Raw genomic sequence first — 25,128 nt, forward strand, 5'->3', positions numbered from 1 at the left:
AAGAAACAGTGCCACCTATAGGCCTGGGGTATGAAGTAACGTGTTGAGTCGTGTTGAGATGGATCCGTTTGGACGCAAATATTCTTGATGCGGTTTCAGGGAAGACGGAGGAAAAAAAGATGTGGACTAGCCCTAAATCCCATACCAAAACCGAAAATCGTCTGCTTTTGATAGCCTAGTATGCCGCTCCAAACAAAACGCATGTCTCACAATAAAACGCACAATGTAAGAAATAAAGTTCTGCCTCGAATAAGCCTACCCCAAATAAATACCTGTGCTTTGCGAAGCCTAAGTAAATAGCAGACCCCGGACATAATGTAGGATTTACGGAAAGTATGCAATCATACGATGTTGGACGCCTGGCGATGCTCTGGCCGTCTACTGTGCCTCTGACTCCGCTGCCTCATTTGGATGGTAGCCTAACTCGACAGGTGAGCGCGAAGATTGGATATCGTATATGCAGACTACATTCTCTTTAACGGTTACTTTACCATCTGCGGTGTACAACCCAAAGTATTTCCAGACACCACATTTTAGATGAGTTGGGGACGTAATTGTCCGCTCATGCTGGCAAACAATAAAATAAAAAACAAACTAATCATAGACTGTAAAAATGCGCTACACATGGCACTAAAAACCGAATAGTTTATTTATAGTTCGACAACGGATATTTCACGTCATGTTTGAATGCATATTTGCAGCAGCAGGACGTCAGGCAGACCACTCTTAGTTAGAGCCGCTGTTATCCAATGAAATTAAGTTGCGCTTCAGGGCGACTCCACTGGAATCCACGCGCGTTCCCGAGCAACTTTTTCTTCTTCTTCTTATGTGGCAAGCAAAGTATGTGCATTATCGCCACCCTCTTACTGGAGGACGACTCTCTTTTTACAGAATATCCAATAAAAATCGACGTTGGTCCATGCGTCATTTCCAGCTTTAGAACTTGGCGCATGGTCAGAGCCGACTGGCGCTGGATCCGAGCCCCAGTGTTCAATATGGCGTTGACTATGAATTGGCCGGATTTACTAGCCTAGCCTCTGCCATTCATTTGTATGGAGGGCGGGACTTAGTCACTCTCTCCAGTTATATATAATACCTCCATGGTCACATCTATGAAACTCCCGCCCTGCGTCCTGATTGGCTCTACCATACAATCTCGTGCTGAAATCACTCTCAATGGAAGAGGTCCCAGATGGATGTGAGTGAAGTTAGGCGGAGCTAAGCGGAACGAAATTCATCTGGCGAGAGTCAGGTTATTTGATCAGTGCTCTTAAGTTGAACTAGGGTACTTACCTACTAGCTATTACAAACTAATGTGATCATTCAATAATCATACATTCATCAAACAATCATCAATCAGTATTCAAAACAAAATAATTGCACCCTAGACTAAGCTATGACACTCTTTAACCAGATAAGTCAGATATTAGTCCTTTGAGGCCTAGGCTATTTTCAGTGTAATTTTACTATTAAGCTATTTGGTCATTGTAAGGGCCATCTGCTATATCGTTTTCAAGACAGCATATGATGTGATCATACTTGCATATATCTTAAGTCAGCCTTTATGGAAAAATACTTTGTCTCATGATGGTTGCATTCATGTCACCTGAAGCATGATGGTAGAAATAATTCTACAAGTGATTCCACATAATGCTGTTTAAGGAAAGAAAATGTTTCTTAACTGCATTCACATCTTGTTATAGCAGAGTATACAGATGAACCTTCTGGATGTTTATTCATAATGGCTCTGCATCATTTATAAACAAATTAATTTTCCTCAAATGAGAAGCTTATCATTCCATGCATTTTAATAATAATGTGTGAGTTTGCCTTCCCAAATCACCTTTGCAAAACTCATGATAGCAATTCAATATCACACTCTTTAAACAGAAAAATGTAATTGTTTATCAATCAGTACTTTCTGTGTAGGAAGTCAGTGTTTTTGTATGAACGTTGAGTCTGCAGCTGTCACTGTGGGACTCAGAGCACAGTAGTACACAGCAAAGTCAAATCCTGGATGGTCAGAGGAACTGAGTTTGAGGTGGGATTAGCCTAAAATCTCTTCTCAAAACCTTCATCATTATCGCCCGTTTCTGAGAACCGTCTCAGCATGTATACAGGTAACCCATTAGGTTTCTGCTGGTACCAGAACAGATACGACACTGAACTGGAGCTGGTGTAAGTACAGGGCAGAGTTGCTGAATCTCCCTCAGAAGCAGTGAGGAATCTTGCTAGCTGATCAACAGAGTCCTCAGCTCTGAAATCCGTGATCAAATAAGATATTATTATGTAACATATAAAATACTTGATGGATGAAGATGGAAAATGTTGACCAAATGTTTGAACAACTCTGATGATGAGAGGAGGAATTCAGTTCAACAGGTTGTCATAGGCTGTCTTGCAGAAGAACAGTTTTTCACAATTGCTAAAACAATACACCCCGTTATCAGAGGCCTGAACACATTTATTGAATCAATCACTCAGTTTTCACCATGAAACACAATTTGCACATCTCATTCACTCTTTTTTGCAAAACTCTAAACACACTCTCATGCAATAAAGCACATGTTGCTCTTGTGATGCATAGTGGTAACCACAAGTGGCAAAAAGTAAACACAAATAGACCAAAGTATTATAAATCAAACACAACTCAACTACTTTCATTTTGTCCCATTTACAGTGCATTGTAGGCTGTACCTCTCATTTATAGTACTGACAATTCTGTCTTTTCCACTACCCTTTCCTATACTTTATTTCTACTCAATGTACAGTAAATGCTGAATCCACTGAGTTATTTTTTTAGATGCAAAATACTGTATTGTAAACATGGAGTGTATGACTGCTCATTAGTCAGTGTTTTTATTTTGACTGCTTTGTGATCTGAAGACAGTGTTTGGTTTTGAGCACGGGTAACTTTTTTGAGGCGATTGTTTGATTTTGCGAGAACTATCGAGATATTGTAAATGTAGCTTGAGAATGGGGGTTTGTGTGAACAATTTGGAGGAAAAGGTGGAAGGTTTCAAAAAATGCATTTTGGCAATTGTGAAAAACTGTAATTGATAGGTGATATGCCACATGTGCCACCATGTGGTTGATGGTTGAAGGTGAAGGTAATAGGGTTTTTTTTTACCAAAAAACAATTTACTACAAAAGATGTGTTGAGCAAGGTTTAATAGGGAAATATGAATACCATTCCCATATCTAATAGAAATATGATACACTACTTTCTGATATTCATTCTAAGTCACTTTAACAGTCAATGTTTATTTATAGTTTAGGCTACATGTTAGCCTACCCCTTTGCAATGCAATAACAGCTTCTCCTACAATATATAGGCCTAGCCTAGCCTAGCCTATACCGTTGATATGTATTAGCCCATTTTGAACTGAGATAGTCCAATTGTTTTTCCATGATCTTCTTTGATGAAGTTTCTCCAATTATCATTCGTCGGTCCTGGTTCTGGAGAGCAAAGAAAGCAAACAATTAGGCCTACCTTCTCAAAAGATTTTGCCCTGCAAGCAAACGTGTTTGACTAAAAATGAGAGGGCAGATTTACAGTGTTTTTTATGTTTTTACCTTTAAAAGTTTTGCTCTCAAATCTGTGTTTTTTTCACCCTTGAATTTTTTTTTTTTGCTTGCATTACAGTGAAAAGACATGAGTTTTGCAATTTGGACTGAAAATTGGCGCCTGTACAGCAGAGGGCGCATTCACTTTTTTAAAACTGTTGGACGCTTTTCCCCCTCTTCACCGAAGTAGGATATTGTGATTTACTAGCGCGGGATAGATGAAAGCCGTATTGATACCAATATGGCTAAAGCTGTGTACTTGGAACATTATCTGGACAGTAAGTTGGCTGGTGATGCATGACTATCATTTAAAAAGAGTCCAGACGCTCTTGTCTTTTTAGGAAGATTTCTTTAACAGATGTGGGTTTGGTGAATGAGGGTTAGAAAGATGTGGCTTTTGCTAGCTCGGTTTGCTAGCTGGTTTACAGACTTCTGGTCTGTAATGTTCTAAGAAAACTAGTGAAACCAGCTGCAGAAATACATTTTTGTTACACACTATAAGGTTGAAAGGCTAACGTTACTTGTCCTATGTTTCGACAAGTAACGTTAACGTTAAGTCAACAGCAGAATACGCTATCAGTGAAGTTAAAAGTAAAGTCTTTAAGGCCTCTCTAAAGTCTATGATTAAATGCTCAAATAACGTTATCGTCTTTTTCTCTCTCAGGTATTGAGGGCTTGCCTTTTGAACTTCAAAGAAACTTCACTTTGATGAGCGAGTTGGATAACAGAACAGAAGGTAATTTACAGACTTGACAGATGACACTGCTGATGCGGGCTGACTTGATCTGCCTGATCTATCTCTCGGTGTCACTTGTAACCTCAACTTTTTTTTTACAGAGCAGAAGGCTGAGATTGATAAACTTGCAGCAGAATATGTTGCAAATGTAAAGACTTTGGCCTCTGAACAACGTGTCCAGCACCTACGGAAGATTGAAAATGCTTACACGAAATGCAAAGAGTACAGCGATGACAAAGTGCAGCTTGCTATGCAGATATATGAACTGGTCAGTGCATATTACCAAACATCATAGCTAGCCTTTCGTTTTGAATGGCGTATCTTAGTCAAGACTATACCCTTTTCAGGTAGATAAACACATTCGTCGACTGGACGCTGACCTGGCTCGTTTTGAGAATGACCTGAAGGATAAACTTGACTCAAGCAGCCAGGAGAGCTCAGATGACAAAAGACTGAAGAGTAAGTTATATTAACTGTTTATTTCTACCTGTGGTTTGAGCATTATATCAATGCGATACTTTCATTTCTCAGCATATGTTCATAATGCCACTTTTCTCATACATATCATTCTACAGAGGATAAAAGTGGCAGAGACAAGAAAGCAACCAGAAACCAGAAAGATTCTGACCCAGACTCCCCTGGGAGAAAAAAACTGAAAAACAGGTATGTTGTCATATATGTATATGTATAACGGAATAGTCACACTAGGTATATTATTTGACAATAATTGTGATGCAGGTACTTTCTGTGCTTTTTACAATCTTAGTGTAATTTATTTCTGTGTGGTAAATATGTTTCCCTCTGTCCTCAGCCCCAACGTCACTGACTCTCTCTTGGCTATGCATCCATCCGATGTGCTAGACATGCCAGTGGACCCAAATGAACCAACCTACTGCTTGTGCAGTCAGGTATCATATGGGGAGATGATTGGCTGTGACAATCTTGACGTAAGTTTAAAATTACAACTGTCATATTTTTTTATGGATGAAACATGGATCATGTGTTACGGTTGTCTTTTGATCACTATGTATGTCCCAACAGTGTCCAATAGAATGGTTTCACTTTGCCTGTGTTGGTCTTGCAACAAAACCAAAGGGGAAATGGTAAGTTGACAATAAATTGTTGGCTTTTCAAAGGTATGGCACGGTGAATGAATTGAAGGATACCTATTATGTATTAACAACTCTATAAGCACTATTAAGTCACTATTATTTAGTAGGGAGGTTAGATTTACATTTACATGTATTTAATTGAGACAAAAGCTCCAAAGCTACTTACAACTATCTATCTATCTATCTACAACAGTGAGGAATAAAATTAAAGCTACATGGTAGAGGAAATCTTAGGTAACAGTTCATACTGCAACAATAAATACTACTACCAGAGAATGAGAGTTCAGAAGTTTAAGTTAGGAATGCACCGATATATCTGCCAACATTGGTATCATCCAATATCAGCCTTGTTGTCTGATATCGGCTATCGGCAAATTTATGAGACATATCCTGAGGGCAATGGCTGATGTTTACCTGTTATGTTGCATGATCAATTCTGCACTAGGTAAAGACTTGAAAATCGTTCAGTTATTTTTTTTTTAATGAACTGATTTGTTTCCACTGTACTAAACAGTATAATTACAGTTTTTCTTGATCGTTTTGATGCTTGTGTCAACTCTGACATCACGTTTTCAAAACAATTAACACCCGCGTCTGAACAAAAGCACTCTGGCCACAATGACACATTTTGCTTGCAAAAAGCTGTTACTCTCTCAAAACACTTAAAACATGCAGCAATAGCAAATCTTGCCTTCCAACAACACATCCTGTCGTCAAATCACTGTGTGATTTCAATCAATCATTACATACTGGACAATAAAATGCAAAATCTAGTTCCCAAAATGAGCATTTTTCCTGTTCCGTTTCTTTCTCATTTTTCTGGTATCAGAAAAAACTGTGAAAAGACTAAATGTACTGAATAAAAAATAATTTATTCATTCCTCCCAAGATGTAACTGTCATTGACATGTAAGACATACAGTAAACACCTAGGCAAGACAAATTTCATTGAACTACAACTTAACAGTCAATCAAGAAAAAAACTCGCACACCATTATTTACCATTGAAAAATAAATAAACAAAGTGTTTAGTCCATCAAGCCAAAGTGCTACCAAGTGAGGTGATGTACAAACGTTTCGGTCCTCAGACCTTCATCAGTGCAAACCATACACAAAAGTGTGGCGCCTATTTATAGACCGTGTCTACTTGGTGGCAGATCTGTCAATCAACTTGACCACTAGTTAGGTAGGTTGAAGTGTAGACTCAAAGAATCGTGATTTAAGATGGCCCTCAGGCTCAATAGTACAGTAGACAGCCTGACCCAAGCTAATGAATAAAAATAAAAAATCACAGGAAAAACATAAGGAAAAAAAGATTAACAATAATCAAGTGAATATAAAACAATAGATGGATATTTGGATATATAATCAGCAGATTGAACATTCTCAGATACAACCAGTTCAAAGGAAGCAAGTAAAGTCAGTCATCATTTAACCCAGGGGTCTCAAACTCAAATGAGCTGGGGGCCACTTCTGCCAACATCATCTGATTGGAGGGCCGGCTATTTCTGAATAGTTTTTTTTTGTTGTTGTTGTTTTTTTTTCAAATACCACACAAAACTGCAAACAGAAAGTGCGAGTGTTTTTATCTCTTTTTAGACACCTGTGCTAGTAACCTTAGCTTATAAATAAAATAAATATTAATATAAATTATAAAAACAAACAAAAAGCATACAAATAGGTATGTGTGTGTTTCACACCAAATAAAAATATTTTCCTCTCATAACTTATTTAAACCTGCATGGCAAACTTTAGGCGCCAGGGTTAAGAAAACAACACCATTGGATTTTGACATCAAAATTTCAAAAGGTTTGAAAGTGGTCAGAGATAAAGTCCTACTGTAAATATGAAAATCTTTGAATATAAACACACGTTTATGAAGGGGGTAAATTTACCCATCTAATTTGCCACTGGATAGCAAGAACCTCAAATTATGCACCTTTCAGTAAATACTGGATGTTGAACATATTTGAGCAAGGTTACTTTCTTTTTTGTCATATTACAAATATATATAACAAATTAACAGGAAAACAGTAGACCTAAGATGTAAACCAACAATAGTAAACTTACTAGCCTATAACCACAAACCGTTATTATAGGCCTACAATAATGTAGCCTGGTCAAATCAGTTCCTATCGTGGGTGACTTTGTAGTTCTTCAGAGCCCTATTTTTACTACCCCTGCTGTCTACCACGTCCATTACTATCATCACGATTACCACTGCCACCTCCAGCTATGTTGGGCAGAGGGTTGAAATAAGCATGGTATGCTTAGTGGACACCGTCGTATACACGCAAAGACGCACCTTCATTCACAGAACCGTGACTATCACTGTCAATAGTCGATCATAATCTCCAAAAGGCAGATATTCTCTTCAGAATCAGAATAGGTGAATAACATAGCCTACCCAAGACTTCATCACACGTAAACGTTTTTTCAACATTTGGTTTCGGCCTATTTCCGCTTCAATTTTGTGCAAAATTATGGCCTGCATCCCTTCCGCGTCATTACAAACAAATGCACGTCTTTGTGTTTCTCGCGTGTAATAGGCTACAACATTTCCTGAAAACTTTGTGCAGTGAATTTGGGCTTGAATCGAAGCTCTGGATGTCTAGCAACTAGGAGAGTAGCCTACAAATGGGATTTGTCACCGTGTTGGATCTATCATCTATTTTAACCAGTGTTGTTGTTTGTTGCAATTAAAAATACCCTCAAGGGCCGAATTACATATTATTTTGACATTAGGTCGCGGGCCGGAGTTTGAGACCTCTGATTTAACCCATGTGGATGTAATGTTTTAAGATAATAAATCCAGCACGCTTCGCACTGAAGGAGCGTCCGTCCTGTACAGCTCCTCCTGCGGGTAGAAGAGACTATATCTATTCCTAAAAAATAAAGCTCTGAGACGGAGTGGTTGGCTTCTGCAAAATGCCGCGCAACTCGTGACTTCGGGTCCTGCCTATTGATGGCACTGCAGTGTTCATTGAGGCGGACCCTTAACTGTCTACAAGTGCAGCCTGTGTACTGCAAACCAGAAGGGTAATATAACAAGTAAATGACCTTAGTGGAATTGCATGTAATGAATTTTCTAATGTTGTTTACCAGCCGTGGCCTACTGGTTAGCGCTTCGGACTTGTTACCGGAGGGTTGCTGGTTCGACCCTGACCAGTAGGCATGAGCAAGGCGCCTAACCCCTCACTGCTCCCCGAGCGCCGCTGTTGTTGCAGGCAGCTCACTGTGCCGGGATTAGTGTGTGCTTCACCTCACTGTGTGTTCACTGTGTGCTGAGTGTGTTACACTAATTCACAGATTGGGATAAATGCAGAGACCACATTTCCCTCACGGGATCAAAAGAGTATATATACTTATACTTACTATACCAGTGGAGTAGCTAGTGAATTTGCTGGTCTTGGTGATCGAGGTACAGGACATGCAATTGCGGCAGGGAAATTGAACTACAACTTGTCATTTTTCATCAAAATAGATTAAAGGCACACTATGCAGGTTTTTTAGCTTAATATGCAAGTTTTTTCGCTTAATTTACCTTCATTTAACAGCTTCAGAGTCACTGGAATGGTTATATGACTCTTTTCGGGTTGAATGGTGGCCGTCTCGCTTCCCCCTAGCGCCTGTGAGCGGATAAACCACCCTTGCAACTGTCGGCCGGCGGGCCGACGGCCTCAGTGTCAGGAAATATAACGAGTGTAACGAATTGCTTTACTGCATTCAAATACACATACACGCCAGGCACCGGCTAGAAAAAGGTAGCAATGGAGTTTCTCAGACATTAGTCATGACAAAGCCAGCAAAAAAGAAGCAAAAACCGAGAAAACAGTAAGGAAATTGCCAATACTGCACAGTTTACCTTTAACAGTAAACACCTTTTATACTGTTTTCTCCACCAAATAGGCAATACAGTACTTTGTCTAAATGTGCATTAGATCCATACTTGCAAATAGCAACACAGAACAGACATGGCATCTCTTATGGACAATGAATGATTGCTAATTAAAGAATTGTGCAAAGGAGTTTCACACAGGTGTATCAGAGATTCAGACTTATGCAAGGAATCTATACCACCTGTGAAAAGATGGTTTTCCTTTTGTTTAGCACGGGAAAACCAATACACATTCACATTTGCAACACATTCGCAAGAGATGACTTCTGCTGTGCAAAGAAAGTGTTCATAAAGACCAAGTGGATCCCAGTTTCCTTAAGCAGGTCAAAGCAATCGAGAAAAACTGTAACAACAAAAACTAAGTAAATAAACCAAAAGAGACACATATTATAATTGCTTATTGGTTAAATTTATATTTTATACATCGATATCAGTATAGGCCCAGAATGTCACAAACAATGCATCCCTAGTTTAAGTACTGGTCAAAGTGTAGTTGAAGGAGATGGTGGTTGAAGGAGGTTATAAGGTAAGACAAATGGCAAGTTCGGTGCCTTTGGATGTCAAAGTGTTAGGAAGAGGGCGTTGATGATTGTGCTGAAGGGATTGAATATGGTTTAATATGGTAAATGCTATTCTCTTACTGTATTACTAGTATGACTCAATCTAACTAACTTTTATCTCTGGCATTGCAGGTATTGTCCATGCTGCATCAAGGAGATGAGAAAAAAATAAGTAGCTGGAATTTTTGAATATGCAATGAATGTGTTCATAACACACACACAATTCTGTAATTAATTAACAGGTTTACCAAACCTCTAATCAACCTTTCCTTTCAGTTTATAATGAATGAAAGCTAGTATATGTCCATCTTCTATCCCCAAAGTGCCATAGTAGGCCTTGATCGATGTAAATGATTTGCACTCATCCACTGTGATAACAGAGCAGCACTATCAGGAAAAAGAAATAGAAATGCAGGTTAGCCTTAAGGGGCTAACGAGGAGTGAAGCAAACCCAGGTTTCCTGGACTGGTGTTGCATATTTTATATTTGAGCATTTCTGCACATTTGCTGCTCTTTTTTCATGTATTATGAATTGCTTTTTTTTTTTTTTACTGTAGGCAGGCAAGTATGAAAATTAACGTCAGGGTTGCCTGTACAGGAAAACTACCCAAAGCAGCCAAATGCAGTCTTATTGGCTGCTCTAACTCACAACTTACAAAATAAATGAAAAATGATAGGAGTTACTGCTTCTTCCCAAAGATGTTGAGAATGTTTTAACAGTATTGTCATTCAAAATGCCACTAAACAGTTGAATGTAAAACTATGCATTTGCATTAACATGTGAAATCCTACATTATTTTTGCAAATAAAGTTTAAGCGGCACAACCCAAGTCTATCAGTTTAAGTGAATCATTCTCTGTAAATTATTACCAAGACATTTGACTTGTTTTTAAGCTCTCTTCTGTGCTTGATGATGGGAACATGGTTTTCAATTGAACTTTTTAAAGTTAAAAGTTAAGAGTTAAAAAAAAGTTTTTTGTTTGTATTTGTTCAGTTTATTTTTGGTATTTCACACAGATTCGGCCTGTTTCATATGTTAATAATGACTGTTTTATTATCAGACACTAATCAGAAACGTTTGAATCCATAAATTCCTTTTAAAAGTGATCGTAAAGTGCATCGTGGTGTAAAAGTTTAAATCCAGTGTAATCTGTGCCTATTTCAAACTTCATGCATAGTATAGCCTTAACCTTATGCCTACTTCTCAGTAGATATTAACTGGTGCAACCATAGACAGTAAAAGAAAGGGTGCAACCAAAAAGCGCTGTAGGCTACATTGTAGCACATCTCCGGCTCATTTTTATGACGTCGTGCCGGATGCTGGACGATGACGGGAAACGTAGTACTGAATGTCAGCTGTTCACTTTTACAAAATCTGTACTGCGCTACCCATCATTCTGATGTAACCGAAAACTGTTGATACTACATAAGAATATCTGCAGCTCAGTGCAGCATCAGCACAGTGATATGCAATGGCTCTTTAGAAGAGCATGTAAAAACAAATTACATTATCAGCTTTTACTGTTAAATCACTTCTAATGTTCCAGACTGGGCTGGGTCGGTAGTTCCGCTTCCCCTCCGCCATAGCGGGTCTATCCCGGGTCCAACAAGAAGATAAAAGAATAAAAAGAGATCCTCGTGCTTGAGATTGCTTTGCATACAGAAACTCGAGAGACTGGCAAAACACAGTTTCTTATGACTGGTGAACACAACAGGCGGGGTTAACTTTCAAGAGTTTGTGGGACTTACGCCGTAGTTTTGTTGGTGAGTTAATTTCTAAGTTAGTCTACACATTGCATTATAGCCATCCAAGTACTTCATAAGGTGGTGACCAGGTGAAAAATATTTTAGGCAGGCCATTTCACAACAGCATAGAGCTATAGAGTAGTCTTATAGCCTACGCAATGTGCTGCATGAGATTCGCTTAACACTAACACTAAGTTTACATTGGAAGGATATGGCTACTGCATTGGGCAGAGTTCACTGTAATCCTCACGATTCATCCAAAAAAGTACGATTTTGTGTCGAAATATTCTGCTCAAAGCCTACATAATTTGTATAAGTTTTGTTTTCTTGAACGATTTTACAAAAGCCTAGTTGACAATGTGATGTTATGTTGATTAAGTTGGGTGTCGTAAGGCTGGAATCCAATGGGGAAATCGTAGCCTAGCTACTTATTTCAGCAAATTGCATTAGACAGTGTTTTGAGTGCTATATCTATCAGCGTGGACGTAGAATACACGACAATTAATGTGTAGTTGCTCTGCACTTTTAATAACATTAGGCTAGACAATCAGGACATTTGCAGATTGGCAGTGGGAGTGTAGCCTGAAAAGGTTTGATATTTTCATTTGTTCTTTCTGATAAAGCCAGAGGCAGAGATGTCTGTTAATTAGCAGACATTTTAGGGTGATTTCCAAAGTTGCTGTTGGCCTTCAAGGAGACCCCTTCATGGATGGCTTTCCCTAGATTTGCCCTTTTATTGAATTGCATTTGTTTTTTTAATAAACATGTTTCTATCAAAACTGACATCACTGAGGACAGATTTAGATAGACTTTCATAGCATGACCCTGGAGGTGGTTGTTTTGACTCTGGTTTAAGTGAACTTGTGATTTCTCTGTCTGCTGCTAGCTGTGATTTAACTAGATGGTGGCAAATGAAGTGGAGCTGCTCTGCCCTCTGACTATCGGTAGCGGTGTCAGCAGGCCCGCTCTCGCTTGTGGCAGCTGAGGGGGAGGGCAGGTTTTGTGTACGTCCAGGAAGCCCTGCTCAGAATTTCCTTTTATAGAAGCTGCAAAACACAAAAGGCTCCTGGACGCTCTTCCTGTAAACAATTCCTGCCCATAGCCACACATCTGGGGTACGGGAGACCAGGCGTCACAACCTTTGTTTTCTAACTCCGAATCGGATAGGTTGTAGGGAGTGTGTGACCCTCTGTGGCCAAGAGACCCATGGGATAAAAGGGGCTCTCCATCTCTCTCTCTCTCTCTCTCTCCACTCCTGCTAAGGAAGTATATAGTCTTTCATTCATTCATGGGAAAATGTTGACTCTGCACAGTTCTCATTCATTAAAAACAAGTATGGTATTGAGCCTATCAGTGAACGATGAAGAGTATAGACTTTTATGAGAAGAGAGCACATGTTTTATGAGAGACATAACTGGATTTGATTGGAAAGGTAGCCTATGTGGAACTCAGTCAGATCTGAAATTGCAGAGTTATTTGTTAGCATTGTTAGTTAGTTTGTTTTTGCTTGTTTGTATGGTTTGGGCTATGGGCTATTTAGCTGTTGGCTTTGCTGTGGCGAAGGCTCAGGTGCTTCTGCTGCTACTGTTACAGGGCACTTCAGCCTGAGCCTTATGTGATGTCTGGCAGAGCCCAATTGTGAAAAACAAACATGAGCTCATGACAGGGGCTCAAGAGGAATTGTAGTGACTCAGGGGAGCTGAGGGGAATGTCCGCACGCTTCCTCTTAAAGGAGTTTCTCTGGAGTAGTGTTTTCACTTCCAACAGCATTCCAGAGAGTTGAGAAAGCACGAGCGCTAGTACACTTGGAGGTCCACCACTGACAGCCACGAAGGTGGTTGAAATGTACCAGGCTGGCTGAAATGTCAGAAAATGGTGCAATGGTGCCATCTAAATCTACTAGCAATGGTGAAAATGTTTTTTTTTTTTGTTTTTTTTGTAGACAGTAAAACACCTTAAGCTGTTTAAGGATTGTTCAGTACTTACCACCTCAAGTAACTGGTTACTTATTCACATACATGCAAGACTGTAATTTAATGGGCTGAAGGCTGAAGCTTTAAAGTCGATATTTAGCAAAGGTGTTGTGAAAGATATGCCCTCAGGTGATAAAAAAAAGTCCAGCCCTGAGTGTTTTCTTTCACAGAGTGTTATCAAGGAATCTTGCTCTCCCAACCATGAACACAAACACAGAGAGCCAGCGAAGGTCACTGGAGTGCATTCTGCTTAGATTTGTGTGCCTTGGAGGTATTGACTGCCAGAAGAGCACACCCTGCTTTGGCGTAATGGCTGTGTTGGAAAGCAAGTTTAGACTTGGCCACCTGTAGGCTGCGAGGATACTTGTCTTAGCGGCACAATTGAATCCCTCACAGAATCCACCCCAGTACTCTGCCGCTGACTTTTTCCACCTAACATTCAGTCCTGTTACTTTTCCCAGCACTGTCCTCGTCTGTGCTGCAAATAGAAGCACCCTTACATATAAACAGTAATAATCCAGATTCTGCCCAGGGCCTTCCTGTTGGATGAGCTCTCTCTCTCCTTTTTGCAATGGCTACAGCACAGGCCGGGTCCACTAGAGCAGTGGTTTTCAAAGTGGGGGCCGGGGCCGCGAGGGGGTGCCAGGGGGGCCTTAGCAAGTTGGAAGGAAAAATAAAAGGAACAAATAAATACATTTGAAAATGTAAAATATACCTATTATTATGAGGGTTGTTATACAATGTCATTATAATATTTTGTCGCATATCTGGACATTATATTTTCCATGATAATGACTGAATAATAGTAGAGCGATAGCTCTCATATAGCAGAAAGCCCCAAATACAATCGCGAAGATCTTGTGGCTAAAATAATTATTAGGATTAGCTTAATGTATTTTTACATTTGCCGTAGTATTGTCGATGGGTTTAATAACACATTAAGGGGGTCCTTGGCCAGAACCTAGTGGTATTTGGGGGTCCTTGGCCAGAACCTAGTGGTATTTGGGGGGCCTTGTCGTGGAAAAGTTTGGGAACCCCTGCACTAGAGGATGTGTCGTGTCGGGTGAATGCAAAGCCACAGGTTTGTGTCTGCCAGCCTCTCCCCACAGTTCACACAGATATCAACCCTGTGAAGTGCCTGTTTCACATGTGACGGGGTACTTTTCTGGCCGTCGATAAGCGGTGGCAGTTCCTGTCACTAGGCTGGAGGATGGCCTTCTCATGTCACAGCCGGAGGGGAGAGGGGGCGGTGCCTCCTCCTCTCTGCCGAAGCAGAGTGAACACTGGTCTGCCGCCGAACAAGACTGCACTCGCAGCGCGTGGAGGAGCTATGGAATGAAGCCCGCCTGCTCGGGCTTGCCCCTCGCTCATCTCCTGACGTGGGAAGGAGAGGGAGCGACGACGGACACTTTGGACACGTAGCAAGAGTAGCGAGACCCCCCCCCCCCCCCTCCTCCATCTCCCACCTCCAACACACACACACCCTCACTTGTGTGCCTGCCTGGCTTGGTGGTTGTTCGTTCGGTCGGCCAGTGTTGTGGTCGGTTGTTTGGCGCACACGAGTGAGTGGGGAGAGTGCTGGGAGAGGCCAACTGGATCTCTCCTCGCGGGGCATTTCAGGGTGAGATGGCTGTGGAACTTGAAAACGTTGTTTTTTGTCTGTGTTTTAATCCTTTGTGGGTATGTCAGTGTGCGGAAATGTTGTTGGGTTTTTTTTGTGAGGGGCCATGGTATGTTGTCGAAGCGCGGCTGTTCTAGCTTCCTTTTTCTGGTTTCCTAATAGCACAAGGGCAGTGGCTGTGAGATTGTGATCTGATGTCAGAAAATATGTCCTTTTTGCTTATCACCCAAACCTCGTGTTATAATGTGCTCTAATAACCTGTTGCATAAGTACCTAGAGAATGTTAAATGCTGTGTATTGAATTGTATAGAAGTTCAAAAGCATGGACCTGGAACAATAGATGTAGGCCTAGATTTTGGCCCCGTAGTGCTGAGAAATGCTGCAGAGGCTCAATTTAAAAACCAGTCCTGAGAGTTTATGGTATTGATCTATATTTAACTGTAAACTCAGTGTTAAAGAGATTAGGATATTTTTTTCATTCTAAGTGACATGTTCAGCTTCTCACTCATGAGAGAGTTCTATCTCATAACATTCTGCTTTATTTCAATGACTTTTCCAAGTAATCCAGTGTTTGAAAGTTCCCATATGGTTGATCATCACTCATGGTAACCAGACAGAGCGCTACTGTTGCTACTTTATTTTTATGAAGAAAACAGGAACTAGCTCTGCACTGCACTGCAGTTTTGCAACAGGCAACTTTTTGTTTGTCGTTTCTCAACTTTGCAAATTGTCTCGCACCATGTTGGAACACATAGGCTATGACAGAATGTTTTACACCGATGCTAACAGAGCTGAGTTCAGCTTTTAGCTTTCATGTGCTTTTGTGATGGCTTCATTCAATTTAGTACACCAAGTTAAATACAGTCACAGTTGATGCGTCAGTTATGTGGACGTTCCTCAAATACTGTAATTGCTCACTTAGCCAGTGAGGAGTCTAGCCATTTGATACGGGTCTAGCTATTTGAATGATCCTCATAAAGTGGAAAAATTGATAGTGTTGTAGAGCTGAAATTTCACAGACATCAGTTAACTGGAGATGGATTAGTGGAAAGAACCTTGGAGTCTGCTTGACTGAATTGGAGGAGTTGCATGAATGCTGTGTTGTCAAAAAGGAAGCGACTGTGGTCAGGTTGAGGTCTGCGCACTTACTTGAGATTGGTAAATTCACTGTCATTGAGGCGGAAGAAGCGCTTTTTAACCTTATTAGGGCATGTTAAAATGATATGCTTGCAGAACTGCGAGGCAGCCACATGGCACTGATTTTAAAACCAAACCCTTTAGCAGTGAGCGAAAGTGAACAGGTAGGCAAGACCAAGCACGTCTGTTGGTTCGGCCTACAAGCACACACACACACATACACACACACACACACACCCACACACACACCCACACACACACACACACACACACAAAGAGAAAGAGAGACTCTTTAAACAGACACACTGAATGACCTCAATTATTTTGACTCTTTGAGTGTCTCATCTTAGAAACAGTGTTGGTTGGAGAATGGTTTCGCTGTATGTTGGGCAAGTGGATATCACATTGATGTGTGCACTGTAGGTGACACAGTATGCGCATGTGTCTCACCTCACGTTTTGGCTGACACCCGGCTCGGTGTTATTTCTCACCGGTGTCCTACCGGATCTATCCATCTATCTATCTATCTGTCTATCTATCTATCTATCTATCACTGCGGACTGCTGTCAGGGAGAGCAGCCATGGTTGCGCTGCTCAGGCCTCTTATAGACGGTGCTTCCTGGTCGGCAGTAAATTAAGCCTTGGTTGCCTTCTCATCCACACAAAGGCCAGCTGTGAGGATAGTAGCCCATAAGTGAGAGGATAGAGGGAGGGCGAACTTCCCTGTGAACAACAGTAGCCTCACTAACACAAGTCTCTTTTCACAAAATGGTGGGCCTGTTTGCCTAGCATGCTTTGCAGAATTGCCTACATGCCTACAGGTGATTGTAGACCAGTTTTAATGGCCGCTGTACATGTGCAAGCCTGCTGAGGAATAGTAACTTCAAGCCGGTGATGTTCTTGTGTTCTAAGTTATGGAGAAATGCAGTACCCTCTCCTATCAAAAGAATTAGTGAGAACTTCCCTATTGACCGCCTCACCATCTTGAATGGGAGGGTAGAGAGTCGTGTATTAACCCGATGTTCCCGTGCCCTGCAGGTTAGTCTCTGAAGCCCTGTGTTCACCTGACTGCGCCTACTTGTCATGTCTGATAACGGTGAGCTGGAGGACAAACCCCCCGCCCCCCCTGTCAGAATGAGCAGCACTATCTTCAAGGACAACCAGTCGGCCAATCACAGCTCCAAGCCTCTGCCCTCTGTGCCGGAGGAGAGGAAGTCCCGCAACAAGATCATCTCCATATTCTCGGAAAAAGGTGAGCTCAGTTTCGTTTTATAGGCTGTAACATTGTCATTGATGATTGGCTGACAATGCTTAGTTCTGCTTTAGCTAAGTGAAAGTAAGCACTTTGTCAAAACGTACTAGTGGTGGTTTGGATGGGCACGCCTAATACCATGAAAACCAGGATGTCAGGTAGAGTTGACATCAGTGTTGGTTTGACTGTGGTGACGAGTGACATTAAGCGGTAAAGTAACATTTTGTTTCAACGTTGTCATGCCATGGCAGGTGGACGGAAGAAAGACAAAGATAAGGAGCGTCCGGAGATTTCACCTCCCTCAGATTTTGAACACACTATTCATGTCGGCTTCGATGCGGTCACTGGCGAATTTACAGTAAGTACCTCTTTGTACATCATAATTAAAGGAAGCAATCCTTTGGGCATGTTGTGCTGGACGATAGGTACTGTGTTTGCTGAAAGAATGAAAATTGTATTTGAAATAGACAGCACCTTCAAACTATGAACTTATAGCACCTAAACAAGATTTGACAAAGTTAATACACAGGTACCTACTGATTGCACCTTTCCCAGTGGAGCTCCATTTTAAGGTGGCTGTCTATCTCCCTGTAGGGCATGCCAGAGCAGTGGGCTCGACTGCTGCAGACCTCCAATATCACCAAGTCCGAGCAGAAGAAGAACCCACAGGCTGTGCTGGACGTTCTCAAGTTCTATGACTCCGCTGGAGGCAATGGCAGGCAAAAATACCTCAGTTTCTCTTCCTCGGGTGAGTGCGTCCAATCTCCTACGCTAGCTACCTCAGACTGTTCAACTCAGTTCACTCTCCCGCCTTCCCTGTGTCCCCTCTATCCCCCCCTCCCTCTCTCGTGGCCCCGGTTTCTGTGCTTTTGGTATTCTGTCGTCAAACTCTGATGCCTCCTCTCCTGGCTGTTTGTTGCAGACAAAGATGCACAGGCAAAGAAGGGCACAGAGCCTTCGCCGTCTAACAAAGACGATGATGATGATGACGATGATGAAGCGCCGCCTCCGATTGTAGCACCACGTCCTGAGCACACCAGATCAGTAAGCGTTTATAATAGCCCTCTTACTGACCCTGATGTAGTTAGGTATATTTGTGATTTTTTCTTTTACTCTGTGTTAAACTTAAACTTAGTAATTAATTGCCGATATCCTGCCCATGGAATCCATAAAGAGACTCTGGATAATACAGTGCATCATGCTAATGTGATGTACTATACATAACGCCTCTACACAAATGCCTGGTGGCCTTGGAATTGTATTATGTCCATGTGTGTGAGGATATGTCAGTATGACCTTTCTTGTTGCTCTCCAGGTATACACACGCTCCGTCATAGACCCCATCCCAGCGCCGGCCGCCAGCTCAGATGAAGCCTCCAGAGGGGCCGACAGGCAGAAGGGCAAGAACAAGGGCAAGATGACCGACGAGGAGATTATGGAGAAACTGAGTATGATGCTCTCTCTTTCTTCCCTCTCTCTGTCCATATGAAAACAATGCTATACGCACAACGAAACCATGGTCCAGTCCAGATTTGACAAAAATTCACAGTTAATGTTAAGACTTCAGTCCATTTTTTTAGGTATTGAATTGTGGATTTCACATGACTACAGGCTACTCATAGGAAGTTGTGCACAGATTTTGAGAGAAGTAGGCTTTTTATGAGCATTCAGTTTATGGGGATGAGAAGTTGATCTTATATTTGTCAACATGGTGAGACGGTTTGATTAGAACTATAATTGAGCAATTAATGTAGCATGGGAAGTTTTTGCAATTTAGCATCTTATTTATTTAATCAAACACCCTACTCTTTGTTGCAAGTCTTCTACTTATAAGGTTACATTGGCTGAGGTAAAAATGAGCTCATTAGACAAAAAAGTTAGTAGTGTTAGGGTAGGAGGTCATGACCTCATGAATTATGCTCAGGAACTGAGGTGGATATTTTGCTTATGGATATGTATTATGCTGTAATTAAATGGATATTGATTCTCTCCTCGTTTAGGCCTCTACTATATGACCATTGCCTAACTGCAATTGTAATTGATTAAGCTGATGTCTGTCTGCAGATGTGAAATGCTTTTGGCTTAACATGCTGATTTTTCACATTGTATACAGGGACCATTGTCAGTATTGGTGATCCCAAGAAAAAATACACAAGATTTGAGAAAATTGGACAAGGGTAAGTTCATTAACATTTAAATGAATTGTGTGTGTGTTGAAATGATTGCATACTCTTAATGCAGTTGACATTGAATATGTTATGTTCTTAAGTATTACATAACATGTATGCCACACCAACACACCTTTTTCTACCTAATGTGTTAACTGGAGTGGCTGAATGTCTGTGTCTGTGTCTGTCTGTCTGTCTCTCTTTCTCTCTCTCTCTCTGTCTATCTGTCTACCTCTCTATCTCTCTGTCTTTCTCCTCTCCCTTTGCAGAGCATCTGGCACTGTGTACACAGCCATTGATGTTGCTACGGGTCAGGAGGTAAGCAGTCCTCACATCAACTGACATGAAAATGTGAAAGTGAACACACATTCTCTCTAACACATGTTTTGTAATGCAAACGCCTGGAAACGCTCAGGAAGAGGATCTGAATTTGGATTCTGTTGATCCATTTGACATCAGACGGAAAGAGGAAAGACTGAGCTACTTGTCACAGACTAGTAGCTTCTTCATGAAAAATTGCTGAACTCGCATGTTTAGAGACCATTAAGAATGCCTTTGGCATGGCCTGAATGGGACTCCACATGCACATTGTATTGGTGCACAGTGTGTAAAAGCACAAAACCCCTAGAAGAAAGAATGTTGAAGCTATGCCAATGCCATGTCTAATATCCAGACATGGTGTGCCAGCTCTCTCTCTCTTTCTCTCTTTCTCTCTTTCTCTTTTTCTCTTTTTCTCTCTGACTCAGGACCACCAAGTCCTGTTTGTTAGGAGTGGTTACCACAGGCTTCCCAGGCAAACAGCTAAGAGTGGGAGTGGAAGGAAGTACAAACAGTGGAACAATGACCACTCCTGTAGTGATATAGCAAAGACACAATTTGTGGAGTAGATTGGGACCTCAATATATATATTAGGCTGATTCGGTTAAGTTTTATTGGAAGCAATATTTCTTTGATCTTCCTCAGCATAGAGTGCCTACAATGACAGTTATGATAGCTTATGTGAAACATTTCAGACATCAACAATATGTTTGTAATGACACTAATAGAATGAAACTTGTCCACATTTGTTTGTGTGTGTGTACACACACTGTATGAGCTTGCTGAATCATTGGTCCCTTAAATGTTTGGCGGAACAGTGCAAAGTTGCATTTATCACATGATTTCAGCCCTAGCTCTAGCCTAAATCCACCGACTGCGTCATTTTGAAAAATGCCGAAAAGTGGGCAAGGGGCCAAGAGTTAGGGTGGGTTAGGGACTGGCAGTTTAGTGTATGGCTATCAGGAAGAGGAAATGTTTGTATCAACCATCCAACATTGGCTTTGGATGATTTCAAACAGTAGATGGCGTATTGAGCCAGTTTCAACCCATACATTCCTTAATCTTAACATTAGCATTTGTAGCATTTGGTACATTACAGTAATATTAGTTTCCATCTTTAAGAGTGCAGTACCCTTTTAACACCATAAATCTCAAAAGCCAACACAAGTGAGATCTCACTGTTGTCCAACCACACTCAGGTGGCCATCAAACAGATCAACCTTCAGAAGCAGCCCAAGAAAGAGCTCATTATCAATGAGATTATGGTGATGAAGGAACTCAAGAACCCCAACATTGTCAACTTCGTGGACAGGTAAAGGCCTGAAGAGACATCATGTGATACAACTTGTTTTACCAGCATGTTGCTTAGGTGATGCTATAATCAGGATATCATTGTAGAATTGTATAGTTGGTGTAGGAGTATATAACATGCATGGTGTTGTAGTTATATTGTAGTCGGAGAAATATGTTTTGCTGTTTGAGCCTTCAGTGTTTTGGTTCTGCTCAGTTTTCTGGTGGGTGAGGAGCTCTTTGTGGTGATGGAATATCTCGCCGGCGGCTCGCTGACGGATGTGGTGACGGAGACCTGCATGGACGAGGCTCAGATCGCTGCGGTCTGCAGAGAGGTGAGACGCAGTGGAGGGAGGAGGAGATGCTGGGGGAGGAGGAGAAGGAGAGCCCTCATATCTCCATGTGTCTGCTCCTCATACTCTTTTGTTCTTCTCATATCCACAGTGTTTACAAGCACTGGAGTTCCTGCATGCCAACCAGGTCATCCATCGAGACATCAAGAGTGACAATGTGCTGCTGGGAATGGATGGATCCGTCAAATTGAGTGGGTGGCCCTTCTGAGGCTCTCGAGCATGTCCGACTAGAATACCAGACATTGTGGGAGCATGTGTGTCCTGTTTTCTTTGACATCTCCTCTTCGTCTCTCTCTCTCCCTCTCTCTCTCCATCTCTGTCTCTGTCTCTCTTTCCCTCTCTCCCTCTCCTTGCAGCTGATTTTGGCTTCTGCGCCCAGATCACGCCAGAGCAGAGTAAGCGCAGCACCATGGTGGGCACGCCGTACTGGATGGCTCCCGAAGTGGTGACCCGGAAGGCCTACGGGCCCAAGGTGGACATCTGGTCCCTGGGCATCATGGCCATTGAGATGGTGGAGGGCGAGCCTCCATACCTCAATGAAAACCCGCTCAGAGTAAGCCACATCTTCAGAGAAAAAGACCCCACCCCACCCCCCACACACAATAAGAAGTAAAAAGCAGTATTTATACAATGCTAGACGTCTTGATGAGCCTGACCAGCCTGATGGACATATTACTGTAGTTGAAGATGTTTTTCTTGTGTTTTTGTTTTGCCTCTTAACAGGCACTTGACCCATCTTTCCATACATCTATATAGTAATGGCTGTTAACAGGTGAATAACCCTCTCACCCCTGTGCTCTGTGATTAACCTCAGGCGCTGTACCTGATTGCCACTAACGGCACTCCGGAGCTGCAGAACCCAGAGAAGCTGTCTCCCGTCTTCCGGGACTTCCTGAACCGCTGCCTGGAGATGGACGTGGAGAAGAGAGGAGGAGGCAAAGAGCTCCTGCAGGTAAATGGCAGCAGAAAAACACACTATAAGCAAGGTTCAGATTTGTTTATTTAGTGTGTATGGAGCAGATACGCCGTGTTGCCATAATAAAGTCTGACGTCCTGTAGTACACAGTATACACTAAGTACTTGTAGTGTGCACATTTTGATGGGGTAGTGTTGTTATGAATTAATTACAGCTATGGTGCCCTTAAAGGAACCTAAGCCAACATTTTTGGAAATTAGCTTATTGACTTTCTCCCCCAGAGTTAGATAAAATGATACGCACCCACTGTTAGCCTAGCTTAGCATAGCTCATTGAGGTGGTTGGAACCAACTAGCCTACAGCTCCCAAAATCACAAAAGAACTCCAACATTTTCTTATGGAAATGACGATTGCCATCTAAACAACTATGAAAAAGACTTTGGTCCCTTCCATTCCATTATGTAGCTGAGATGGCAACCATTTATGGTCTGAAGTGCCCAGTGCCCCACATACTCAGAGATACATCTTGCTCACATACTGTAACCTCACACAGATGTTTGGTATGTTTAAGTGTCTTTGATATAATCATTGTCTTTGTTTCTTCAAGTAACTGAATGTTACGTAAGTTTTAAATTGGCCCTTGGAGGTTCAGTCATGACAAGAAATTAGAAGTATTTTCCTCAAGAGGCCTAACAAGAGTCCTGCCTAACATGAATGCTTGTCAATTTCCTCCCAGCATCCCTTCCTGAAGCTGGCCAAGCCTCTGTCCAGCCTCACTCCGCTCATTCTCGCCGCCAAGGAGGCCATGAAGAGCAATCGCTAGCCTTACGCCGATGCCAGTACTCAAGTGACCTTGTCTACTACATTAAGAGAACATCGGACTGTTTTCCCCTCTTGGCCCAATGAACTCGCACATAACTTGTTATCTTTGCCAAACTGTCTGGTCACAGCGCACCATGGTTAGCTGTACAGGGAAAGGGCCATCTCACAGTCTTCATTGTTGATCGGATGAGTATTTTTGACCATTCATGGGAATGGAACAATGTAATGTGATATAACAATGTTTGTATTTTGTTGGCGATATCGTTGTTGCCTGGCTTCACTAAGCCATAATTCTCTTTCTGTCTTTCTCTCTCTCTCTCTCTCTCTTTTTCTCTCATTCTCTCTCTCTCTCAGTTTCTTTCTTCCTATCCCAGGTATACATGATACTTGAAATCTGATAGTCCTGTCCCAATGAATCTCTCACCCTGTGCTGACTACCTATTTGCCTTTTCTTGTCTTAAAATATTTTTAACAAAGCGGAAAATTGCTGTATTGAATGAAATGTGTCATTAACAGAGTTGGAGAAGTGAAAAATAACTTTCAAAGTTTTGTTTTAAATGTATTAAATCCTTTTGTATATTATGTACTTTGAATAGCAAATATAAAAGCAAAAGCAACACAAGACATCAGGACATTTTTGACTAGCTATTTGATATTTATGTGTATGTATACTGTGTTTTATATTTTTAACTAACAACCTGACAGAATACCCCAATTTGATTTATTTCAACAGTCTCAGCCAATGATTTACTGTATGTCTATGTATGTGAAGCCTGATTTGTTTCTTAAGTAAAAAATCTATACATATCAGTGGAAATGTGTTCAACAAGACATTCCAGTTACACAAACTTGTAAAAATGCCCAAAGTTATAAAGTGGTGAAACAAAATTGAGTCCATAATTTATGAGTAAAGTTTGACCATGAATCAAATCAACATGACAGTTTTGTCCTCAGTGGTGATTTGAAATGCTTCTCAGTTCCAGCTTTTATTTACATTGCTTGACATGCTATGGTTATGGAACACAAGGCTGCAATCAGTGAACAAAAATAGCAATTTACGCAGGTGTCAAGTGCATTTCTTTGGTTATGAGCCAGTATATCTATGACAACCGCATTGCCTTCTAGAGCAGAGGTTCTCAGCATTTTTGGTTTCATGGATCCCTTGTGGGAGAGAACATTTTCAGAGGACCCCCTCATAATCATAACAATTAAGTATATGCCATTTGTATTCTCTGACGTTGTGGCCAAGTTCAGAATCTTATGTTTTCTGGCAGGTGTGTAACTTGGTCTTTTGCCAACTTTGGATTTTTCATCACTTGACAATGTGGATTGACTCAAACATTTTCTCAAGTTCAATGTTAATGTGGGTGGGAGCAAATAGACACAGTTTGATTGATGAAAAGGGTTTTCATCTGTAGATATTACTTTTTTTTTTTAAATGATAAGCCTCAACTTTGTCATTTAAAGCAAATTATTTTGCAAACCCTTTGGCTATGGGTCGCCGATCCCTCTTTGAGAACCACTCTCCTGGTGGAACATATGAGTAGCAAATGTACACGTGAAGTCCTGGGGATAGACCAAAAAGCCTTTATACTGTGTCCCGTTCAGTATGTTGAAAGAATTGTATCCCTTTTTGTGATTGCATTTTAATACCACTCTT

General features: G+C 41.3%; 2 protein-coding genes across 3 annotated transcripts; both read left to right on the forward strand.

Annotated features, from left to right (window-relative positions):
* The first annotated feature begins 3,735 nt into the window (after positions 1-3,735).
* Positions 3,736-10,702, forward strand: ing5b (inhibitor of growth family, member 5b). The gene is made up of 8 exons (XM_042108650.1): positions 3,736-3,845; positions 4,232-4,303; positions 4,405-4,571; positions 4,651-4,762; positions 4,879-4,966; positions 5,115-5,250; positions 5,345-5,406; positions 10,005-10,702. The coding sequence occupies exons 1-8, from the start codon at positions 3,809-3,811 to the stop codon at positions 10,042-10,044; spliced, it is 714 nt and encodes a 237-aa protein (XP_041964584.1). The 5' UTR covers positions 3,736-3,808; the 3' UTR covers positions 10,045-10,702.
* A 638-nt stretch (positions 10,703-11,340) lies between these two features.
* Positions 11,341-24,407, forward strand: pak2a (p21 protein (Cdc42/Rac)-activated kinase 2a). Of its 2 annotated transcripts, none has more exons than XM_042071018.1 (14): positions 11,341-11,636; positions 17,388-17,601; positions 17,853-17,959; positions 18,196-18,349; positions 18,524-18,645; positions 18,917-19,049; positions 19,715-19,778; positions 20,039-20,087; positions 21,287-21,399; positions 21,595-21,712; positions 21,822-21,921; positions 22,087-22,283; positions 22,545-22,682; positions 23,383-24,407. In XM_042071018.1, exons 2-14 carry the CDS (start codon positions 17,433-17,435, stop codon positions 23,467-23,469), a joined length of 1,551 nt encoding a protein of 516 aa, XP_041926952.1. In that variant the 5' UTR covers positions 11,341-11,636; positions 17,388-17,432; the 3' UTR covers positions 23,470-24,407. The 2 variants fall into 2 exon arrangements, with proteins under 2 accessions (XP_041926952.1, XP_041926871.1); XM_042070937.1 differs by lacking the exon at positions 11,341-11,636 and adding an exon at positions 14,871-15,212.
* Positions 24,408-25,128: the final 721 nt, after the last annotated feature.

Source organism: Alosa sapidissima, chromosome 1 (genome assembly GCF_018492685.1).
Source record: "Alosa sapidissima isolate fAloSap1 chromosome 1, fAloSap1.pri, whole genome shotgun sequence".
Lineage (NCBI taxonomy): Eukaryota > Metazoa > Chordata > Actinopteri > Clupeiformes > Clupeidae > Alosa > Alosa sapidissima.

What these genes read in the sequence shown, in the direction of transcription:
- ing5b (XM_042108650.1), top strand. Translation starts at nt 3,809, where the DNA reads ATGGCTAAAGCTGTGTACTTGGAACATTATCTGGACA. An exon ending in CTATGCAGATATATGAACTG is followed by an intron (nt 4,572 to 4,650) that starts GTCAGTGCATAT and finishes TACCCTTTTCAG; the next exon opens with GTAGATAAACACATTCGTCG. An exon ending in AGAAAAAAACTGAAAAACAG is followed by an intron (nt 4,967 to 5,114) that starts GTATGTTGTCAT and finishes CTCTGTCCTCAG; the next exon opens with CCCCAACGTCACTGACTCTC.
- pak2a (XM_042071018.1), top strand. Translation starts at nt 17,433, where the DNA reads ATGTCTGATAACGGTGAGCTGGAGGACAAACCCCCCGCCCCCCCTGTC. An exon ending in CCTCAGTTTCTCTTCCTCGG is followed by an intron (nt 18,350 to 18,523) that starts GTGAGTGCGTCC and finishes TGTTTGTTGCAG; the next exon opens with ACAAAGATGCACAGGCAAAG. An exon ending in GAGGCAAAGAGCTCCTGCAG is followed by an intron (nt 22,683 to 23,382) that starts GTAAATGGCAGC and finishes ATTTCCTCCCAG; the next exon opens with CATCCCTTCCTGAAGCTGGC.